Here is an 18,552-nt window from a genome sequence, read left to right on the forward strand (position 1 = left end):
AGGGGATCTTTCTGACCCAGAAATCAACCAGGGTCTCCTGCATTGCAGGGAGATTCTTTACCAGCTGAGCTACCAGGGAAGCCTGACTGGCCACTCTGCCACCATGCAGAGTGTCTATTTGGTGAACTGTCATCTTGCGAAGGACTAGGGAGTACCCTGCTGATTCTTGAGGGGCTAGAGGAATGGGGGGACATGTATGCCCATCAGCTGAGATGGCCCTCAGAGCAATCAAAGGGAATGAGGGCTCCCCACGAGGTCAAGGCCAGCTTGAAGCTAGATGCTGGTGTAGATGGCCCCCTGCCCAAGCCACCTGTGGCTAAACTGACCCTGGCATTGCGGTCAGGGGGAAGCATATGCCCAGTACATAGTAGGCCTGCACTAAATACTAGTGAAATGAAGGTTGGTGAAATGTTTACACGTGAACTACATTAGATCCAGAGGTCCACAACCTCCTCTCCATCATCCATTTGCAACCTTGTGCTCTTTCTTAGCAGATTTACAGCCCATGGCACGTAGCAATGCATGGCAGAGCCTCTGGTGGGAGGTCACTGGCCTCTCCCAGGTGTGCTCAGCTGGGAAGCAAAAGATGAGACTCTAGGACCTGGCACCACCTGTACAATTAATGACATTGGGGAGGTAGGTGCTTGCAGCTTGCCTGAACTGCTCAATTGTTCCCTGTTCCAAACTGGTCCTCCAGTGGCCCATCCCATCATCTTCATCCACACTGCAGTCCATTCACAAAGCCCCTTCCTCCAGCATCTCCAATGTCTCCTCTGCATCTACTGAAAAGTCCAAGTCCTCTACACAGCTTTTCATCCCGGCCCACCTTTCCAGCTTTGTCTTCCAAAACAACCCTTTGCATCCACCCGCTCCTGTGTCTCTGTGAAGCCCTCCATGAGCCAGCTACCCAGAACTCACTGCTCCTTCTCCTCTGCTCAGGATGCACTGCTATCTCCAACGACTTGGTCCAACCTCTGCCTCCTATGCTGGATGCAAAGGACCAAGCATGTTAATGAATGAAACCTAACCCTAAGTGAATGAATTTGTTTAAATATAGGCCAAAGAAGGTCTTATCCTCTGGCATCAAGGGATCTGGGGAGCAGGCAGGGGGCGCAGATCCTAAGGCTGCCCTCGTTTCTATGCTGTGTCTCTGGTAGTTTAGCTGAGAGTGGAAAGCCAAGATCCCCAAAGGGCTAAAGGAACCAGCAGCAGGAATGGTTCTCTCAAGGGACAACTGGGTGCCCTGAGAGAGTTAGCCGCTGTCAAAGCCAAGGACTGGATAATTGGAGAAGGTCCCACCAAGAGCCCAGGAGGGCTCGCTGTGCTGGCAAGTGGCACTCCTGCCCAGGTCCCAGGTACATCAGGAGGGATGGCGGGCCCCCAGCCCCCACCGTGGGATTTAACACAGATGCAGTTCTGCCTTCATGGCTAAGCGCTTCCAGAGCTGGGCAGAGGCAGCTGCGTTAGGAAAATGCCATGGGTGGTGTGAGCAACGGGAGAGTACACTGACCCCGGCTGGAACCACTGGGCGGAGAGATCTGATCAGAGGGGTTTGCAGTGACTCACCCCTCCAGTTCCTGGCGCTGCGTTGGCCCAGGAAAGAGGGTCTTAGGGGAGGAATGGAATTCTGTAGGTTCAGTTCTGTGGGCATCTGGAATCCAGCCTGGGATGTTGAAGACTCTGCTGGGAAGGAAGGGAGGCAGACCTAACCCAGCGAAATCGGATGTGCTCAGCGAGGGGCAGGGAGAGAGGAAATGGCAAGTGACATGGATAAGGCCAGCCCGGACCACTGTGCCCAGGAGGGTCACGAATCACCCGACCAAACATCCTTGGCCTCGAGCCCCTCCCAGCTTTGGGAGTGAGCCCCCAAGCTCTACAAACACACTCCTGGAGGATCCAGGCGCTGGTGTTCTCCAGCTCATGTCAGCCGAGGGCCATGCGCTGAAGGTCTGGCATCTTTAGGGGAGGATTTTGAGTTAAATGTATGCGATGGGCAAGGCAGGGCCCTCCAGGCTCAGGTCATTGACGTCCCTCAGGAGTTCGTGTTCGCTGGCCATGGCCGCCTTCTGCAGGCGGCGGAGGCGAGCCTGCAGCTCCTCCTGCTCCTTCTTGAGCTCCAGGTAGGAGTGCGAGAAGGTGTGGAAGATGGACGTGGCCGGGAAGGCCATGATGAGAATGCCGCTCAGGATGCTGCTGAGGGCCACCATCTGGCCCGGCACGCTGCTGGGTACCATGTCTCCGTAGCCCACCGTTGTCATGGAGATGACGGCCCACCAATAGGAGGCTGGGATGCTAGTGAACTCCAGGACCCGCCCGGACTCATTCTCAGCCACGTAGACCAGAGGAGAGAAGAGAGTGATGGCCACGCACAGGAAGAGGAGGAGCAGGCCGAACTCGCGCGTGCAGCGGCGCACCGTGAGGCCCAGCGTCTGCAGCCCCAGCGAGTGGCGCGCCAGGCGCATCACGTAGAGGATGCGGAGAGCCCGCAGCACGCGCAGCGCCAGCCCCACCTTCTCCAGGTACGAGCTCCCACCCGGCCGCTCGCCGTCCTCCTGGGGCTCGTCGGTTACGGCGAGGGACACGTAGTAGGGGAAGATGGCCATGATATCGATGATGTTCAGGGGCCCTTGGAAGAACTGGCACTTGTTCTGGGCCTGGACAAACCGCAGGCAGAACTCGAGGGAAAACCAGGCCACGCAGACCGTCTCCACGATGAAAATGTAGTAGCATTTCTGTGAGCACTCCCCCTGGAGAGGCGAGGAAACGCAGGATAGAGAGACGAGCACCAGAAATGGCAAGAGAACCATGCTGGAAAGCATTTCTAGAGCTCTGTACTGATATTGAGACTGATTTCATATACACAGATCCCATATGTACAGTCTCTACTAAAAATGCTATGCTGAGTCTATACTAAATATATTTCCTCTATATTTCATATATTAAATATACTATTAATATATGAACACATACTGCTACACATTAATATTTAGTAATAATAATGTATTAATATTTAGAATACATGTCATATATTATATATGTTATAATAGATTGATGTAATATATGTGTGCTAAGTCACTTCAGTCATGTCTGACTCTTAGGGACCCTATGTGCTATAGCTGACCAGGCTCCTGTGTCCGTGGGATTCTCCAGGCAAGAATACTGGAGTGGGATGACATGCCCTCCTCCAGGCATCTTCCGGACCCAGGGATCGAACCCATGTCTCCTGCAGCTCCTGAACTGCAGGCACATTCTTTACTACTGAGCCACCTGAGAAGCCCATTATACTATAAACATTTAAATATATATTCTCTATATATTCTCTGTATAGTGTATAGTCTTTATATTCTATCTATCCATCTATCATTAATCTGTATCTCTATATCAGTGGAGCTGTGTTTTAGACTCTTAGTCATCCGCCAGGACTCCCTTTTTATTGTAGTTCTCAAGTTGCAGCTGCGCCCATGGCCTATCAGCTAGATCAGAAACCACCTGATCTAGCTTCCCCTGCAGCTAAGTGTGGCCAAATGACCAAGTCCCTACCCAAAGAATGTAAACAGAGGTGATGCGCCACCCCTCCAGTTCCAGGACTTTAGTGGTGGGTGTGAGTTCTTGCACTCTTTCTCCCCTTCCTGTGAGCTGGGACTACCCAGCCTGCCCTGCAACCCAGCTTAGAACCAGCAGACGGGACCGATGCCCCAGGAAGGATAAGCATCACCGTGGGAAAAACCTGGGTCTCAGAATGAGAGCTGCCCACTCTCCTTGGTCCTTCTTTGGGTGAGAGAGAAACCAGTGTCTGCTGTGTTGAAGGGCTTCCCTGGTGGCTCAGATGGTAAAGAATCTGCCTGCAATGCAGGAGACCTGGCTTCGATCCCTGGGTTGGGAAGATCCTCTGGAGGAAGGCATGGCAACCTACTCCAGTATTCTTGCCTGGAGAATCCCCATGGACAGAGGAGCCTGGAGGGCTACAGTCCATGGGGTCACAAAGAGTCAGACACGGCTGAGCGACTAAGCACATTGTGTTGAAAGCCGTTCTCTCATGGAGCCTCTTGGTTACAGCAGCCAGCTTTCTCCTTTACCAACATAAGCAGCTCTGTGTACCAGGTGCTGATCTGGTGCCGTCATTTAGGCCCCACAGTGATGCCATGAGCAGCTTCACTGACAGTCCAGGAAATGATTCTGAGCACTGAAATAACTTGCCTGAGCCTACATTCGGAGGAGGTGGTCTCCTGGAGACTACAGACTATTTTTAACTTCTTTGCACACGATCCCTCATTCATTCATCCAACAAAACACATGGAGGGCGGGCTTGTCTGGTGGCTCAGTGGTAAAGAATCCACCTGCCAATGCAGAGGATGTGGGTTTGATCCCTGGTCCAGGAAGATTCCCACATGCTGTGGAGCAACAAAGCCCATTTGCCGCAACTGCTGAGCCTGTGCTCCACGATAAGAGAAGTCGCTGCAATGAGAAGCCTGTGCACCGCAACTGTGAATAGAGAGTAGCCCCTACTCGCGGCAGCTAGAGAAAAGCCCGGTTAGTAATGAAGACCCAGCGCAGCCACAAATAAATAAATAAAATTACTTAAAAAAAAATGCATGGAGGGCTCACCTTGTGCCAGGTCCCATGCTAGACTTTGGAGGTGAAGGACCAGAGAAGCAGCTGTGGTTTCTGGGGCCTTGGAGGCTAGGGGTGGGTGGGTGGGGAGGGCAGAGGATGCCACCATTCCTAGTACAGCCCTGTGATGCAGACTGCAACTATTTCCTTCCCAAGAGATCCCAGCCAGGTGGGGCTCCTGTGGCTTCCTCCCTGTGTCATTCACACCCCTACCCCCGCCCCCAATAGAGACTTCCGCTAGTCCTTCTGCCACTCAAAGTGTGTCCTGGAACCAAAAGCATAAGCCTCCCCTGGGAGCTGCAGAATCTACATTTTAACAATAATTTATGCACACAATAAGGTTGGAGAAGCTCTGTTTCTAGTATAGAGGTTCTCAGCCTCGACTGTGCATGTTAGAATCACCTGGGGGGGCTTTGAAAAATCCTGATGCCCAGGCTGGGACATCTAGGTTTGAGCCTGAGTGGTAGAACTTTCCAGAAGCCCCATCAATGATTCTCATGGGAAGCCAGAGTTGAGAACCTGACTCTAAACATTCCGACTATATGTTTATCACCTTAGCTCCCTCTTGGTCTGCATCTGCCTCTGCCTCATCTCCATCTCCATCTCTGCTAGATCTCTGGCATCTCCACCTATGAGGGAATGAATGGCCGAAGCCGGTTGGCTAAGTGAAAAGCAACACACTGACAACTGCGGTTTTCTTTGGATTAAAAACCTCTGAGGTGGAAAAAGGAATTATTTCCAGTGCCTGGGCTCACAGGAATGCTAAATTGAAATGTTCTTGTTGTCTGACTTTTGGAGGGAAAAGGGGGCTGGGCTGTCCTGATCTCTATTCACCGGTCTTGAGTTGGGTAGCTCTCTCCCCTGCCCTCTCTGATCCAAGAGGTGGGAGTTGGTGGGGGTGCGGTTGAGGGCGTGGAGTCCAGAGTGTCTGTGACCCAGGTTCACTTCTACCTACTTAGGCAAATCCTTCATCCCCCCTGAACTATTGTTTCTCTGCCCTGGGAGAGCTGTGACCAATCGGAATAACGCAGGAGAAGTAGTTAGCAGGCCTGCTGCGGATACACAAAACATGGCAGCTGCCTGTTCAAGATGACCCACTGGTCGCAGACATAGTCTGCCCACTCAGTTGAAGGCTAACTATACCTTCTCCTATCCTGAATTCTATAAGAAGTAGAGGAAATTCTCCAGAACACAAGAGTTCTTTGCCAGGACTGCCTGGGGTTTGCTTCGGGGTTCTGCAAAGTTCAGGAGTTTTGGGTCCCGACTCCCCAGTCTTGCTGCAAACTTGCTCTGTGACCTTTCAGTGGTCACTGCCCCTTTCTGGGCTTTACCTCCTGATAAAGAGAGTGGGACAGAATCGGCATTTCTCAAAGCCGATTCATAACCCCTGCGGCAGAATCCCCCAGAGTGCTTGTTACAAATGTGGGTTCTGGGGCTCACATCACAAAATCAAAGCCCTGGAGGGTGGCCCAGGAATCTGCATTTTGGCAGATTCTCCTGTTGACTCAGAGGCACCTGGAAGTTTTTCAGACTCTAGGCCAGATTCTCTCTATAAGGCCCCTTTCATCACTGACATTTGGGGAGTTTTCCCTTTGGGGTAAGAGCCTTGGGTGGCCTGGGAGTAATCTCCCCAGACCAGTGACCCTGTAGTTCAGGAAGGTGACTCCTGGGAGGCAGAGAAGGCTCTGTGGGCCCTCCTCCCTCTGCCTCTGGTGCCAGCTTTTGGATATTCTGGGCATGAACCACCCACCTCCCGCCGGCCACCTCCCTGCACTGCAGCAAGTGCTGTGCGGAGTCAGCCCTGCATTGCTGCTCAGCTCTGCATCCTAAACCAACCTCCCAGCACTGGTCCTCAGAGAAATGCCCTGCGAGCAGCCGGTGCTGGGGTGGTAGGGATTTACAGGGCTCGAGCTGAGAAAATGACTTCCAGGTGAGTCAGTATCTGAGGAAAACTAGAACAGAAGGAAAGGAGAGAGTCACCTTCTCTGAGGAGGTTTTTGGTTGTATTCTGCAGGTAGGATGGACCACTCATCCTGGTATGCCCGAACTTTCCAGATGGAGCAACAGGAAGTTCCAGGTCACCAGAAAGTCTCCCCTCAGTCCTGGGCAAACGGGGGTGCTTGGTCACCTTCGTGGGGGCACTTGTCCCTGGTGGGAATGAGGGGTGCTCTGATTCCCTCCTGCGATGAAGAGAAACATGAGCAGCCCTGGGAAGGCTGGAGGGGTGAACGGCATGACAACATGACCAATGTCACAGGCAGATGAGGGGTGATGTTTCCATCCAGGTGAAGTCCAAGAGCAGGCTAAGCCCACGGGAGGTGGACAGAATCACAGAAACAGCAGCCGCCTCTGGATGGGCTAGGGAAGACTACAAAGGAACCTGAAAGAACATCCTGGGGTGATGGGAATATTCCATACCAACCAGGGCTGTGGGTGACATGGGTGTGCCCCATTTGTTACATCCAACAGCTAAGACTTGTGCATTTCAATGTATATAAATTTATCCCATAAAACTGTAAAATAACATAAAATGAATGATCACGATGTTAAACAATTGGAGGTGGGAGGGGCTGGAGAGAGAGAACCCGAGTGGCAGGCTCTCGACAGTCTGGAAGGCTGAGTCATGGGTAGTAATTAGGGGTTCGTTAGATTATTCTATTTACTCTGCCAATGCCCCAAATTTTCTATCATGAAAAGATTTTTTTTTTTTTTTAATCAGAGTTGGAAATCAAAACACAATGAGATACCACTCCACACTCACCAGGACAGCTGTGATTGTAAGGACAAAAAATAAGTGTCAGGGGATTAATAGGTACAAACTACTAGGTATAAAATAAATAAGATACAAGGATGTGATATATAGCACAAAGAATACAGCTGGAATTTTATAACAATATCTTTAAATTGAGTACAAGGGAGAAAAATGTCGAATCACTCTGTTGTACCCCTAGAACTAATATACAGTAAAGCAGTAATACTTGGATAAAAACAAACAAGTGTTACTGAGGCTGTGGAGAAATTAGAATTTCCCCCCCAAAACGTTGCTGGTGGGAATATAAATTGGTACAGCTGTTGTGGAAAACAGATGGGTGGTCCCTTGAGAACTTAAACATACATTTGCTGTATGACTAAGCAATTTTGCTGCCAAGAGTATTCTTCAAGGAACTGAAAACCCACATGCACACAAACAAAACTTGTACATGAAGATTCAGAGCGGTGTGATTGATAGCAGCCCAAAAGTGGAGAGAAATTAAATGCTCAACAACAGATGAATGAATAAACAAAATATGGTCTGTCCATATGATGGAATATTATTCAGCCACGAAAAGGAAGTTCTGACATGTGCTACAAAGCTGATGAACCTTGAAAACCTTATGCTCAATGGAAGAAGCCAACGTAAGAGACCATATATTGTATTATTCTGTATCTATAAAGTGCCATTGGAAGGACTGATGCTGAAGCTGAAGCTCCAGTACTTCGGTTATCTCATGTGAAGAACTGACTCACTGGAAAAGACTCTGATGCTGGGAAAGATTGAAGGCAGGAGGAGAAGGGGACGACAGACGATGAGATGGTTGGATGGCATTACCGACTTGATGGACATGAGTTTGAGCAAACTCCAGGAGTTGGTGATGGACGGGGAGGCCTGGTGTGCTGCAGTCCACGGGGTCACAAAGATTCGGACATGACTGAGGGACTGAACTGAATAAAGTGCCCAGAAAAGGCAAATTCATGAAGATAGAAAGTACATTCACAGTCACCTGGGGCTGGTGGAAAGCAGCGGGGGGTGGAGAGTAACCAGAAGTATGTGCAAGTTTGCTTTTTAGGGTGATAAAAATGTTCTGGAATTAGTGGGGATGGTTGCACAACTGCATACTAAAAAAGTCACTGATTTGTGCACCTTAAAAGGATGAACATTAGATGGTATATTATATCACAATAAAAAAGAAACCCAAGTTTGAGTGGCTGCATCGGTTTGGGCACAGTGAAGCGGGTGGCCCACAGTCTTGCCCGTCCTTCCCCAAAGCTCCGGAGTGGAGCTGCTCTGAAGGGCTTTGGGGTCAGGGGGTGGATGGGTCTTTCTGAGGACAGAGCCACTGTCCCTGAGGGACCATCTGGACAGGCTGTCCGGCAGACGGCTGCAGGGACAGCCAGGGCCAGTTCTAGAAGTTCCATCTGGGGGGGACTCAGGGCCAGAGTCTTGACCTTGCAGCCTCCCTTGCACCCTTTGTCTCTCTCGTAGCAGCACCTGCCAGCTCCCCTTTGGGAACACAGCCAGTCTGACCCTCTTAGCTCAATGCTGGTCTCACGGCTCCATTCAGCATTTCCGTCTCCCTCCCGGCCATGAATTCCATCATTTGTGCCTCTGGTCCTAGTCTCCGGGTGCTGGCGGTGCTGACTCATGCCTTGCAAGAGCCAGGTCTCTCTCTGCCACCCTCGTCTCCTTTGGGCCTCTTCCACGATCCTCTCCCTCCCCCGCCCCACCTTGAACAGAAACCCTGAGAGCTCTGAGGAGGGTGTGGAACAAGCAGGGGCAGGTTAGGAATTGAACACTCCAGACACCAGGGGAGCATGGTGAGGCAGGAGGGACAGCATGAAGCATGTACTCAGGAGAGGGGGCCCCCCCGTCCAGGAAATGGGGATTGGTGCTTGTTGGGTGAGATATTAGGGAGACTCAGCTGGGGGCGAGGAACCCCCAAACTCCCCAAAGCAAGTTAAGACTTTTCTAAAGCCATCACCAAACGTCACTGAACACAGAGAAGCTACAGAGAGCGGGCAGTACTATACAGAGCTGATTCATGGTCCAAGAAAGGAGGACCATGGAGGAGGAGGTGCTGGCTCCAGCGGGAGGCTTTTTATCCAAGGTGGGGGAGGGGGTGCCTGCAGCCCAAAAGGTGAGTTGCAACCACAGCAGGAGAGAATTCTTCCAGCAAGGGACCCCTGGGGATCCACCTGATCGTTAAAAATCTCTATGCCTTCCTTCCCAGTCCCCGTGAGAGTGGGGGCACAGCACAGGGTACGAGGGGGTGGGAGACGCAGAGCCCTGAGGTCCTACCCTCAGCTCCCCCCCGGTGGCTCCGCCCCCACCCGGGGAGCTTTGCAGAGCTGCTACCCAGAGTGTGTCCCTTCTCAACATCCCTGAAGTCCCAAGCATGCCTCTGGGTGGAAGTGGAAGCTAAAATGAGGGCAGGGGGTGGGGGTGGGGGGATGTGAGAGCACATGCCTGTGCTTATCCCCTGAGGTCCTGAGAGCTGGGAGAGAGCATGAGGAGCAAAGCAGATGCGCACGTGGGGGGTCCTGAGCGGGTCCCAGAGGTGGGGGAAAACAGCCAGTGCTGGCTCTGTGCCCACACAGGAGAACTAGACCATCGGTCCTAGGGCTCCGTCTGAGCAGGTGTGCCATTATCCTCGTTTGCAGGTGCAGAAATAGAGGCACATAGACAAACGGGCTTGTCCCGGGGCAGAGCCGGGTAGCAGAAAGGAGGGAGGAGGGGGTCAAGATGAAAGGACCAAGAGTTCAGCTGTAGCTGCCCAGTGACCTGCAGCTTCCTCCAGAGGGAGGACAAGGTGTTCTGACCAGCAAAGATGCTGGGCTGAATGGCAGGGCTGACAACCGTGGCAGAGGACTCCGGCAGAGGGAAGCAAAGAATCTGAGGAACTGATCATCGGACGGATGGACAAACAAACTGTGACATTTACAGACAGTGGAATATTATGCAGCCCTTAAAAGCAGTGCAGTACCGACATAGGCTACAACACAGAGGAACCTTGAACACATTATATGGAGGGAGTGAAGCCAGAAACAAAAGGCCACATATTTTAGGGTTCCATTATAAGAAGTGTCTAGAACAGGAAAATCCACGGAGATGGAAAGCAGCCTGGTGGTTGCCAGTGGCTGTGCGTGGAGGTGGGGAGTGGCTGCCTGATTGGCCCAGGTTTTTCTCTTCAAAATATACTGGAACTTAAAAGGAAAGTTTTTTTAAAAAAAGAAATATATTGGAATTTGATAGAGGTGTTGACTGCACAGCATTATGAATTTTGCTAAATGCCACTGAATTGTTCACTTTAAGATGGTTAATTTTATGTTATGTGAACTTTAAAAATGGAGCTGGGATGTTCAGAATACGAGCTCCAGGAAAGAGGAATTTGTCTGATAGGCAGCATCTAGATGGGTGGATTTAGTTGGCACAGATGACTGTTGATGAATGAATAAAAGGATAAATGTGATGACTTCCTGTTAAATAGCACCAGATAAGTGAATAATGATGATGACTAATATTTCTGAGCACTTCTTATGTGTTGGTATTGTTCCAATCATGTTACACGAATATTACTCTTTTAATTCTCACCATAATCCCCGAAGGAAAGGGCTAACAGCATCCCCATTTTACAGATAAGGAAACTGAGGCTCAAAGAAGGTAAGTGACTTTCTCGAGATCACTGAGCTCATGAGGGGTGGAAACCAAGATTCAAACCCAGGAGGGTTAGAAGAAGGTTCTGTTATGAGGGGTCAGGTTTTGGAGCAAGGTGGAGGTGAGCTCAAATCCTGGCTGTGCCACTTCCTTACTTTGAGCTTAGGAAAGTGATTAAACTTCCCTGAGCCTCAGTTTCCTTATCTGCAAAATGGTCATAGCTACAGCATCCATTTCCTTAAGCTGTTACAAAGATTAAGTCCATCCTGTCCAATGCCAGCCTCCTGAAGGGCACTTAATAAGCATCAGTTCTCTCATTCCTTTGGGGCTGAGCTCCGCCAGGGAACCCAGCGAAGTCCACATGCTTCCGGAGGGGCTTTAGGTACTTGGCTTGGTCCTTCCTGTCCATCTACTTCTCCCTCTTCCATGTTAATTTGCAATCTTGGGCATAGACCTTGCTCCTCAACTGCCAAGTTTACTTAAGGAATATTGCTGTAAGAAGCTAGAAGAAAAAGGGAAGGAAAGTGCTTTCTTTGCATGTGTGCTGATTCTCCATCCCAGGGTGACACCTTCTCTATGTTTGATGGAGGAGTTCTGTGGGTCTTGTCCCCTTGGGACAACAACTTGGGCCCCCACACCTCCAGGGCACTGCCTGTCCCCAGGAGCAGCAGCCCAGCTTTGCAGCCAGGGCTGAATCGCTGCTTTCAGACTGATGTCCAGAGGCCAAATACAAAATACCAGGCATGTGTGGCTGAGAAAGAACATTATCTTTTTATGTAAATGTAAGGGCATGGTTTGAAAAAACAAAGCCCGCCTGGTCTTCAACCTCCAGGCTCTCTGAATTACCATCAGAACAGTGAAATACACACACGCTTTTTTTTTTTTTGGAGGGCAGGGCCTCGTGGCCCCTCTCTAGGCAGAGCACCCAGTTGCATGGAGCTTGTGACTGGACTGGGAATACCACCTCTCTCATTCCACGAGTAGGAACGGCTTCTGCAGGATTCTCACTCACCTCTAATTGAATTTTCCATGTCCCTGTCACACCAATCTGGGTTCATACCCTGGGTAATTTTAAAAGCATTAGGCTTTGTAAAGAGCTTGTCTCTCTGCACAGTCTAAATCCTGGCTCCCTGAAAATCCCACAGGCTTGTGAAAAATCCAAGAGTCTTTCTTCAGCAACTAGGATCCAGGGCAACCTTGGAGCATAGGAGATTGAGGCGCTTTACTTTGTCCTAATCTTTCAATTGCACTGTCCACACGTAAATATTTCAGTGAACAAGAAAATTCTTAAATCACATAATTTTGTGCTAAAGAATGAAAAAAAAAAAAGTCCACAATTAGAGCTACAGTCCTCTCTATGGGGAAAAAACTGTCTGAAAGTCAAAACATCTTGATTGATTTGCTTTATAACATAACATGTATAGACTGGGCAAGATGCTTTATTGAACAAATATTTATTGAGAGCCTACTCAGTGTGAAGCACCGACTGGTTCTATATCTATGTCCTCTCTATCTGCAAACTTCTCTGATCGTCCCTGGAATACATGTTTAAGGGAAGAAAACTTAGGTCAACTGACACTGGTTATAAACCATCCACAGCCTGCATAACCTTCTGCATATGTTTTAATGATCGGCGCTCTCTCTCTGCTGTAATGTAAGCTCCATGAGTCAGGTGATGGGGAGCCATGGAGGATTATAGAGCAACATTTTCACTTAGGAAACAGTCCAATTCTCAGTTTGAAGCTCTCCAATAACCTTCCCAACAAAAGGCTAGGTTTTTAACTCACATTTCAGACCATCTGGCCCCTTGGGGTATGTGGTGGGGGTGGGGAGGAGGGTTATCTCACAGCTTCCCGGAAAGACAGGGCCTGCTAAGTCACTTCAGTCATGTCCAACTCTCTGTGACCCCATAGACTGTAGCCCACCAGGCTCCTCTGTCCGTGGAATTCTCCAGGTGAGAATACTGGAATGGGTTGCCATGCCCTCCTCCAGGGGATCTTCCCAACCCAGGGATCAAACCCACATCTCTTATAGCTCCTGCATTGGCAGACAGTTCTTTACCACTGAGCTACCAGAGAGGGCAGGAGTGGGCAAGCAAATGTTTCTGCTCTGGCCTCTTGGGGCAGGGTCACTTTTAGATTGACCCTTCCATGAGTTCCCTGGAGGGAGGGACTGACTGGGAGGGTCAGGAATGAGGGCTGAGGATCTCTTCTGTCATCGGCATCTTCGCTAGATTACTCCGAAGAAGCTAAGTGCCCTGAGCCTTAGTTTATTCCTCTGACAATGTAATGTCAGAGCTGAGATGCCCATGAGAAGGTTGGCTTAAGGAGGCAGGGAATCTGAACCTGGTCTACTGCTCAGCACAGAACAGCTGCTCAGTTAACACACGATGGGTGCACTGAGTGTGTGAGCCTTCACAGTGATGTCAGTTGTCTCATGGAGGAGGAAACTGAGGCTCAGAGAGGTTGGAGTCATTCTCTCGGCTCACAGAGCTAGGAGAGGCAGGGCTGGGCCAGCTCTGCCCATTAAGACCACACTGTCCAGCGTCTGCTCTCAGGGACAGGGCCCCTCCTGACTTTCATGGGTCCCCTTCATGTGCTTCTTTCTCAAAAAACAAAAAATGTATAAAATATCTTTTACAACTGCCTTGGTCTGAAAATGAACACAGTCCACACTGGATCATATTCACTTCTTGCCTCTGGTCTGAAAAGACCTGAAAACGTTTTCGTGGGCCCCCAGTCCCACGGGTCCCGGGCACCCGCGCCTGATGGAGTGATGGACCACTCACCTTGTCCTCCTCCGCCCTCAGGTCGGGCATGGTGCTGACGCACAGGCTGACCGCTGTGGTGGCCACGAAGAGGATGGACAGACAAGCGAAGACCTTCCCGGGGAGCCCAGACTGCGGGTTCTCCACCATCTCGCGCAGCCGGCTCATGAAGAGCCCCCAGCGGGACGTGTGCACGGTGGGCCGCCCAGCCTCCCGCTGCCGCTGCAGGGTCTCCTCCCGGCGCAGCTCGGCCAGGTCGTCCAGCTTCCGCAGCAGCGTCCGCAAGCAGCACTTCTCCAGGTTGGCTTCTTCGATGCCCCAGTAGGTCAGCTCCTCCTGGAAGGACAGCACGCACATCTCCCGCAGGAGGACCAGCTTGCCGGCAGCCAGGAAGCTCGCGATCACCCCAAAAGCGCTGGGGCTCCGGTCGAAAAAGAATTCCTGGTTGTCCTCATCGTAGTCGTCGCAGAGCTGCGCGATCTCCTCGTGGCTCCGGCAGAAGCGGAGTTTGCTCAGGCGGCTCAGCGGGAACTCGTCCAGCGTGCTCCATGGGAGCAGGTACCGCCGGCCCCCCACGTTGACCAGCATCTCCTTCTTCAGGTCCGCGGTTGTGGAGGTGTCCAGCGCGCCCACCTTCCGGGCCCTGCGGTAGTAAATGCCCTTGATGGACGGCGGCTCCACGGGGCCCGACAAGAAGGGACTCAAAGGGCTGCAGGAGCGGAAGGGATGGTGTCCGGCATGCAGGCCCCTGTCTCGGGAAGGCATGGATATTGCGGAAGTCCTGGCGCCAGAAGGGACAAGAGCAAGGAAGGAAGGAGACGTCAGTCTCAGGGCAGAGTCCTAGATCGCATTGCCTCATGTGTGCATTCCCACATCTGCATTCTTTATCCTTTTAATCTTTCATCCAGCAAAGATTTACTGAGCACCTACTATGCACCTGGGATCTATCAGTGTAGGAAAGGACATAATGACATCCCTTCTCTGATGGAGCATTTATTTATATCTCAGAAGAATCTCCCTGGAACAGGCACTAGATGGACTGGGACTCGGGGAGCTTGGTCCCGAGCTGGACAAGTCAGAGCTGTGTCACTTCCAGACTGTGTGATCTTGGGCCTGCAGCTTAACCTCTCTGTTCTCAGCATCCTTATGCCAATGACAGGACTCACCCAACCTTGCTAAGTATAGTTATTGAAAATAGAGCTTAAGAGTGTAAAAGGTTCTCAAGTTCACTGCCAGGTTGTAATCCCTTACAGACTGCCACCCCAGCTGGGTTTCTCAGCCTCACTGAACCCTTTGCTTCACTTGCTCAGCTGGGGCAGTTTGGGTGCCCACCTCACTGGGCATAGTGAGGGTTACAGGCAATAATACATATGAGGTGTATATTAAGCACCCTTCTAGATGCTTCTGACATGCCAGGCACTGATCCACATGCCCTTCCTATGATAAGTCATCTCAACAACCCCCTGAGGTAGACATTAATATCTCCATTTTACAGATGAGGAAGCTGAGGCCCAGAAAAGTTAAGTAACGAGGAACTGTACTTGGCACAGCATCTGACTCCCAGGAGAAGCTCCACAACCATTGCCTCAGCCCTTTTACTTGCTTTCCCACTTAGAGGACTTTGCTATCAATGACAGTGCTTCTCCGCGTTCATGGGCTGCTTGTCTCAGCCACCTTGCTGTGTGACCTTGCATCAGTTACTCCCCCTCTCTGGGCTTTGGTCTTGTCATCTGTGAAATGAAGTCGCCTCTAATGCTCTCTCCGTTTCAGACCTGTTTGGGACGCTTGACTTAGAGGAAGGATTTCAGATTTAGCCCATGCATTAAAGAAGGTCATCGCCACAGTATTTCTCATCCTCTGCCTCCCACAACCGTTTTCTGTGCTATTCACTCTAGCCAGAGCTGCTTCCGAAGCGTCTATAACCTTACATTCCGAGATGCACTCCAATCGAGAGGAAAACTCAGCGGCTGAATGGAAATAAAAGTTTTCTCAATTTCAGAGCCAGTTGGATTCCAGCAGGCAGCGAAGAGTTGAATCACAGCCTATGCATTTCACACTTGCTCAGCACACAATGGTCTGTTATTCTGCGTGCATTACTTCATTTACAACATACGGCCAGAAAACGATGAGCAGCCTGCGGAGAAAAGAGTATTTTGAAATCAAGGGAGCCTTCCCAAGCGTTCTTGTTTTCCCAGTGAAAAAGCCAGAGCCTGAGGGCTGAAGTGACTCATCCAAGGTCACACGGTGAGTCCCAGTGCAACCCGGGACTCTGTCTCCCAGTAGGGTCTCTTTCTAGAACCAACTCCCCCTCGACCCCCGCCAAACTTTCCTTTCTTCATTCATTGCACAAACCTAACTTTGTAACCCACAGCCCCCCAGGAAGAGCCGGCACACAAACCTCCTCCAGAGCATGGGAAAGGTATTCACTCAAAGCAGCACTTTGGAAGGGATGTTTAAGAGCATCCTGTATACCCCCCCATCCCCGCAGCAGATACTAACTTCTTCCCCTGAAGTTTAACTCACCCTCCTGTCTCAGGAAGCCTATTTCCAGCTGTCTCTCTGCCGGGCAAGGCAAAGGGAGCCCATGTCTCGATGCCCAGGGAAGAGACGGGTTTGTGGTGAAGATGAAAGGGAAGAAAAGAAAAATCCCAAACACAGCAGTTTCTGGCTGAGTTAGTTTTCAACCTTTCTTCCCTTGCCTCCTTCAGAAACCAGAAGTCCATTCATTCTGCATCTCTCTCTCTCTCCAGCAGCTGCAGAAAAGCCCAAGAGGAGTGGGGTGGGTTGTTGTTTTTTTGGAAAGGACCTAGAAGCCCCTTTCCCCATGAGAGGTGAGGGTCTGAGGGGTTTGTGGTGGGAGGGAGCTGGGCCAGCTGTCCTGCTTCAGCGGCAGGCTCTGCACTGAGTCCCACGGGGACAGCCAGTGTGGTCCTGCAAGAGAAGGGGGGGCGGGAATGGGAAGGGCTTAGAAATAATCTCTCCATCAGCCAGGCAGCGGGCAGGAACAGCAGCCGCTGCTCTGCCAACCGCCTGGAAGGCAAGGAGGGCTGTCATCCCTCCCCGCCAAGGAGGAGCAGAACTCGGAAGGGGTGGAGGGCAGCCAGGGGCTGGGGCGTCTGCCTTTATCTGTCCCTGGCATCCGGAGGCTCCTGGGGATGTGCTGATGATGGGGAGGTGCTTAGGGAGAGGCTGCAAGAGGAACTTTTTCTGCTTTTAACCAGCCCAGACCTGGGACAGGTTCCGAGAAACCCAGCATCTGAGCACTGGGTGGGAGTCCTGGAGGCTGCGTGATGGGTCAGGACCGGGCATGAGCTCGGAGTCATACATACCTGGCTCCCTGGCTCCCATGTGAGTGGTGGGTGACCGTGGGCAGGTGAGCGTCAGTTTCCTTATATGTAAAAAATATGTGAAGGAGAGGGGGTTTGGCTACAAGGCACATGGCAGGCTCCTTCTGTGGGTTTGGCTGCACACTCAGGGGAAAGAGGAAGAGGCTCAGTTCTAGGGCCTGTGTCCTGGTTTCAACTCTGCACTATCTTGCTGTGTGTCCTTGGTCAGTGACTTCACCTCTCTGGGCCTCAGTTTTCTCACTGGTCAAACGAGGACAGTCGAAACGGTGACGGCTAAAATTACAACAGCATTTGCTCATGTAGGCGGTCAGTGTACACCGGCTCTTCTTAATTTTCTTAAGAGGTTCTGAGGCCCGGTCTCTTGGCTTCCAGAGGGGAGTTGTTATTATCGGCTCCATTCTGCAGATGAAGCCCGGAGGTCCAAGGAGGAGGCTTGCTCAAGGTCACTTGCTGGCTGGAATGTGCACTGAACAGAGCCTGAGTTCTGTGCAAGGATCTGGGAGTGAGGAAGTCCAAGCCGAAGCCTTCCGAAGCTACCTGGAGGGGGTGGCAGGAGCAAGGTGGGGACTCCGGGGGCTCTCTGCAGCCCGGGCAGTGGAGGAATCCAGGCAGGAGCGGAGGAGCTTATGGGATGGAGGCAGGGTAGCAGTTTTCAAATGGTATTGCCCCAAATGCAAGGGTTCTATCCAAAAGGCTGGAATTGGGGGAGTGATGAAGGGGAGGGCGGAGCATGAGACCCTGCCTCACCATGGCAACTTCAGTTGGATCGGTTTCCCACAGTGAGTGTGTAAGTGTAACCCAGTCCCCACAGTCGGCCCACTCTGAGACCCCAGGGTGCCTGTTAGTGATGGAGATGCTCCTCCCCCTTCCTCTGAGCCTCTCCACCCCAGTCCTTTCAGAGCCCACGGCTGCTCCAGCGCCTCTCTCAGACCAGACTCCAAACTCATCTTCCAGCTTCTGCTGGCTTTTCCCCCTCCTCTCTCTCTCTCTGTCTCCCCACCTCCGCCAGCTCATCACTACTCGTCTTGATTTAACATCTCTGGCCAAATCTTCCCCAACCTCTTCCCCTACCTCTCAGTTCTCTTTGGATCCAAAGTGCATGGGTTCCAGTCAAGAATTTACCACTTCTGGGACCTTCCTGGTGGTCCAGTGGTTAAGAGCCCCTGCTTTCAATGTAGGGGGTGTGGATTGGATCCTTGGTCAAGGAACTAAGATCCCACATGCTGTGTGGTGTGGCCAAATTTTTTTTAATTAAGAAAAAGAATTTACCACTTCCCTGCTGGGTGACCTTCAGCAAGTTTCTTAACCTCCCTGAGCCTCAATTCCTTCACCTGTGAAATAAAGATGACAGCATCTACTTATTGGTTTGTTATGAGTATTGGACAAGTCAGTTTATATTTACAAGGCAGAGCACG

General features: G+C 51.2%; 1 protein-coding gene across 1 annotated transcript; it reads right to left on the minus strand.

Moving 5' to 3' along the window:
- Nucleotides 1-1,976: 1,976 nt before the first annotated feature.
- KCNG4 (potassium voltage-gated channel modifier subfamily G member 4) lies at nt 1,977-15,134 on the minus strand. The gene is made up of 3 exons (XM_068992237.1): nt 15,076-15,134; nt 13,812-14,571; nt 1,977-2,747 (listed from the first exon to the last, which is right to left on the minus strand). Exons 1-3 carry the CDS (start codon nt 15,132-15,134, stop codon nt 1,977-1,979), a joined length of 1,590 nt encoding a protein of 529 aa, XP_068848338.1.
- Between the last annotated feature and the right edge of the window lie 3,418 nt (nt 15,135-18,552).

Source organism: Capricornis sumatraensis, chromosome 20, assembly GCF_032405125.1.
Source record: "Capricornis sumatraensis isolate serow.1 chromosome 20, serow.2, whole genome shotgun sequence".
NCBI lineage: Eukaryota > Metazoa > Chordata > Mammalia > Artiodactyla > Bovidae > Capricornis > Capricornis sumatraensis.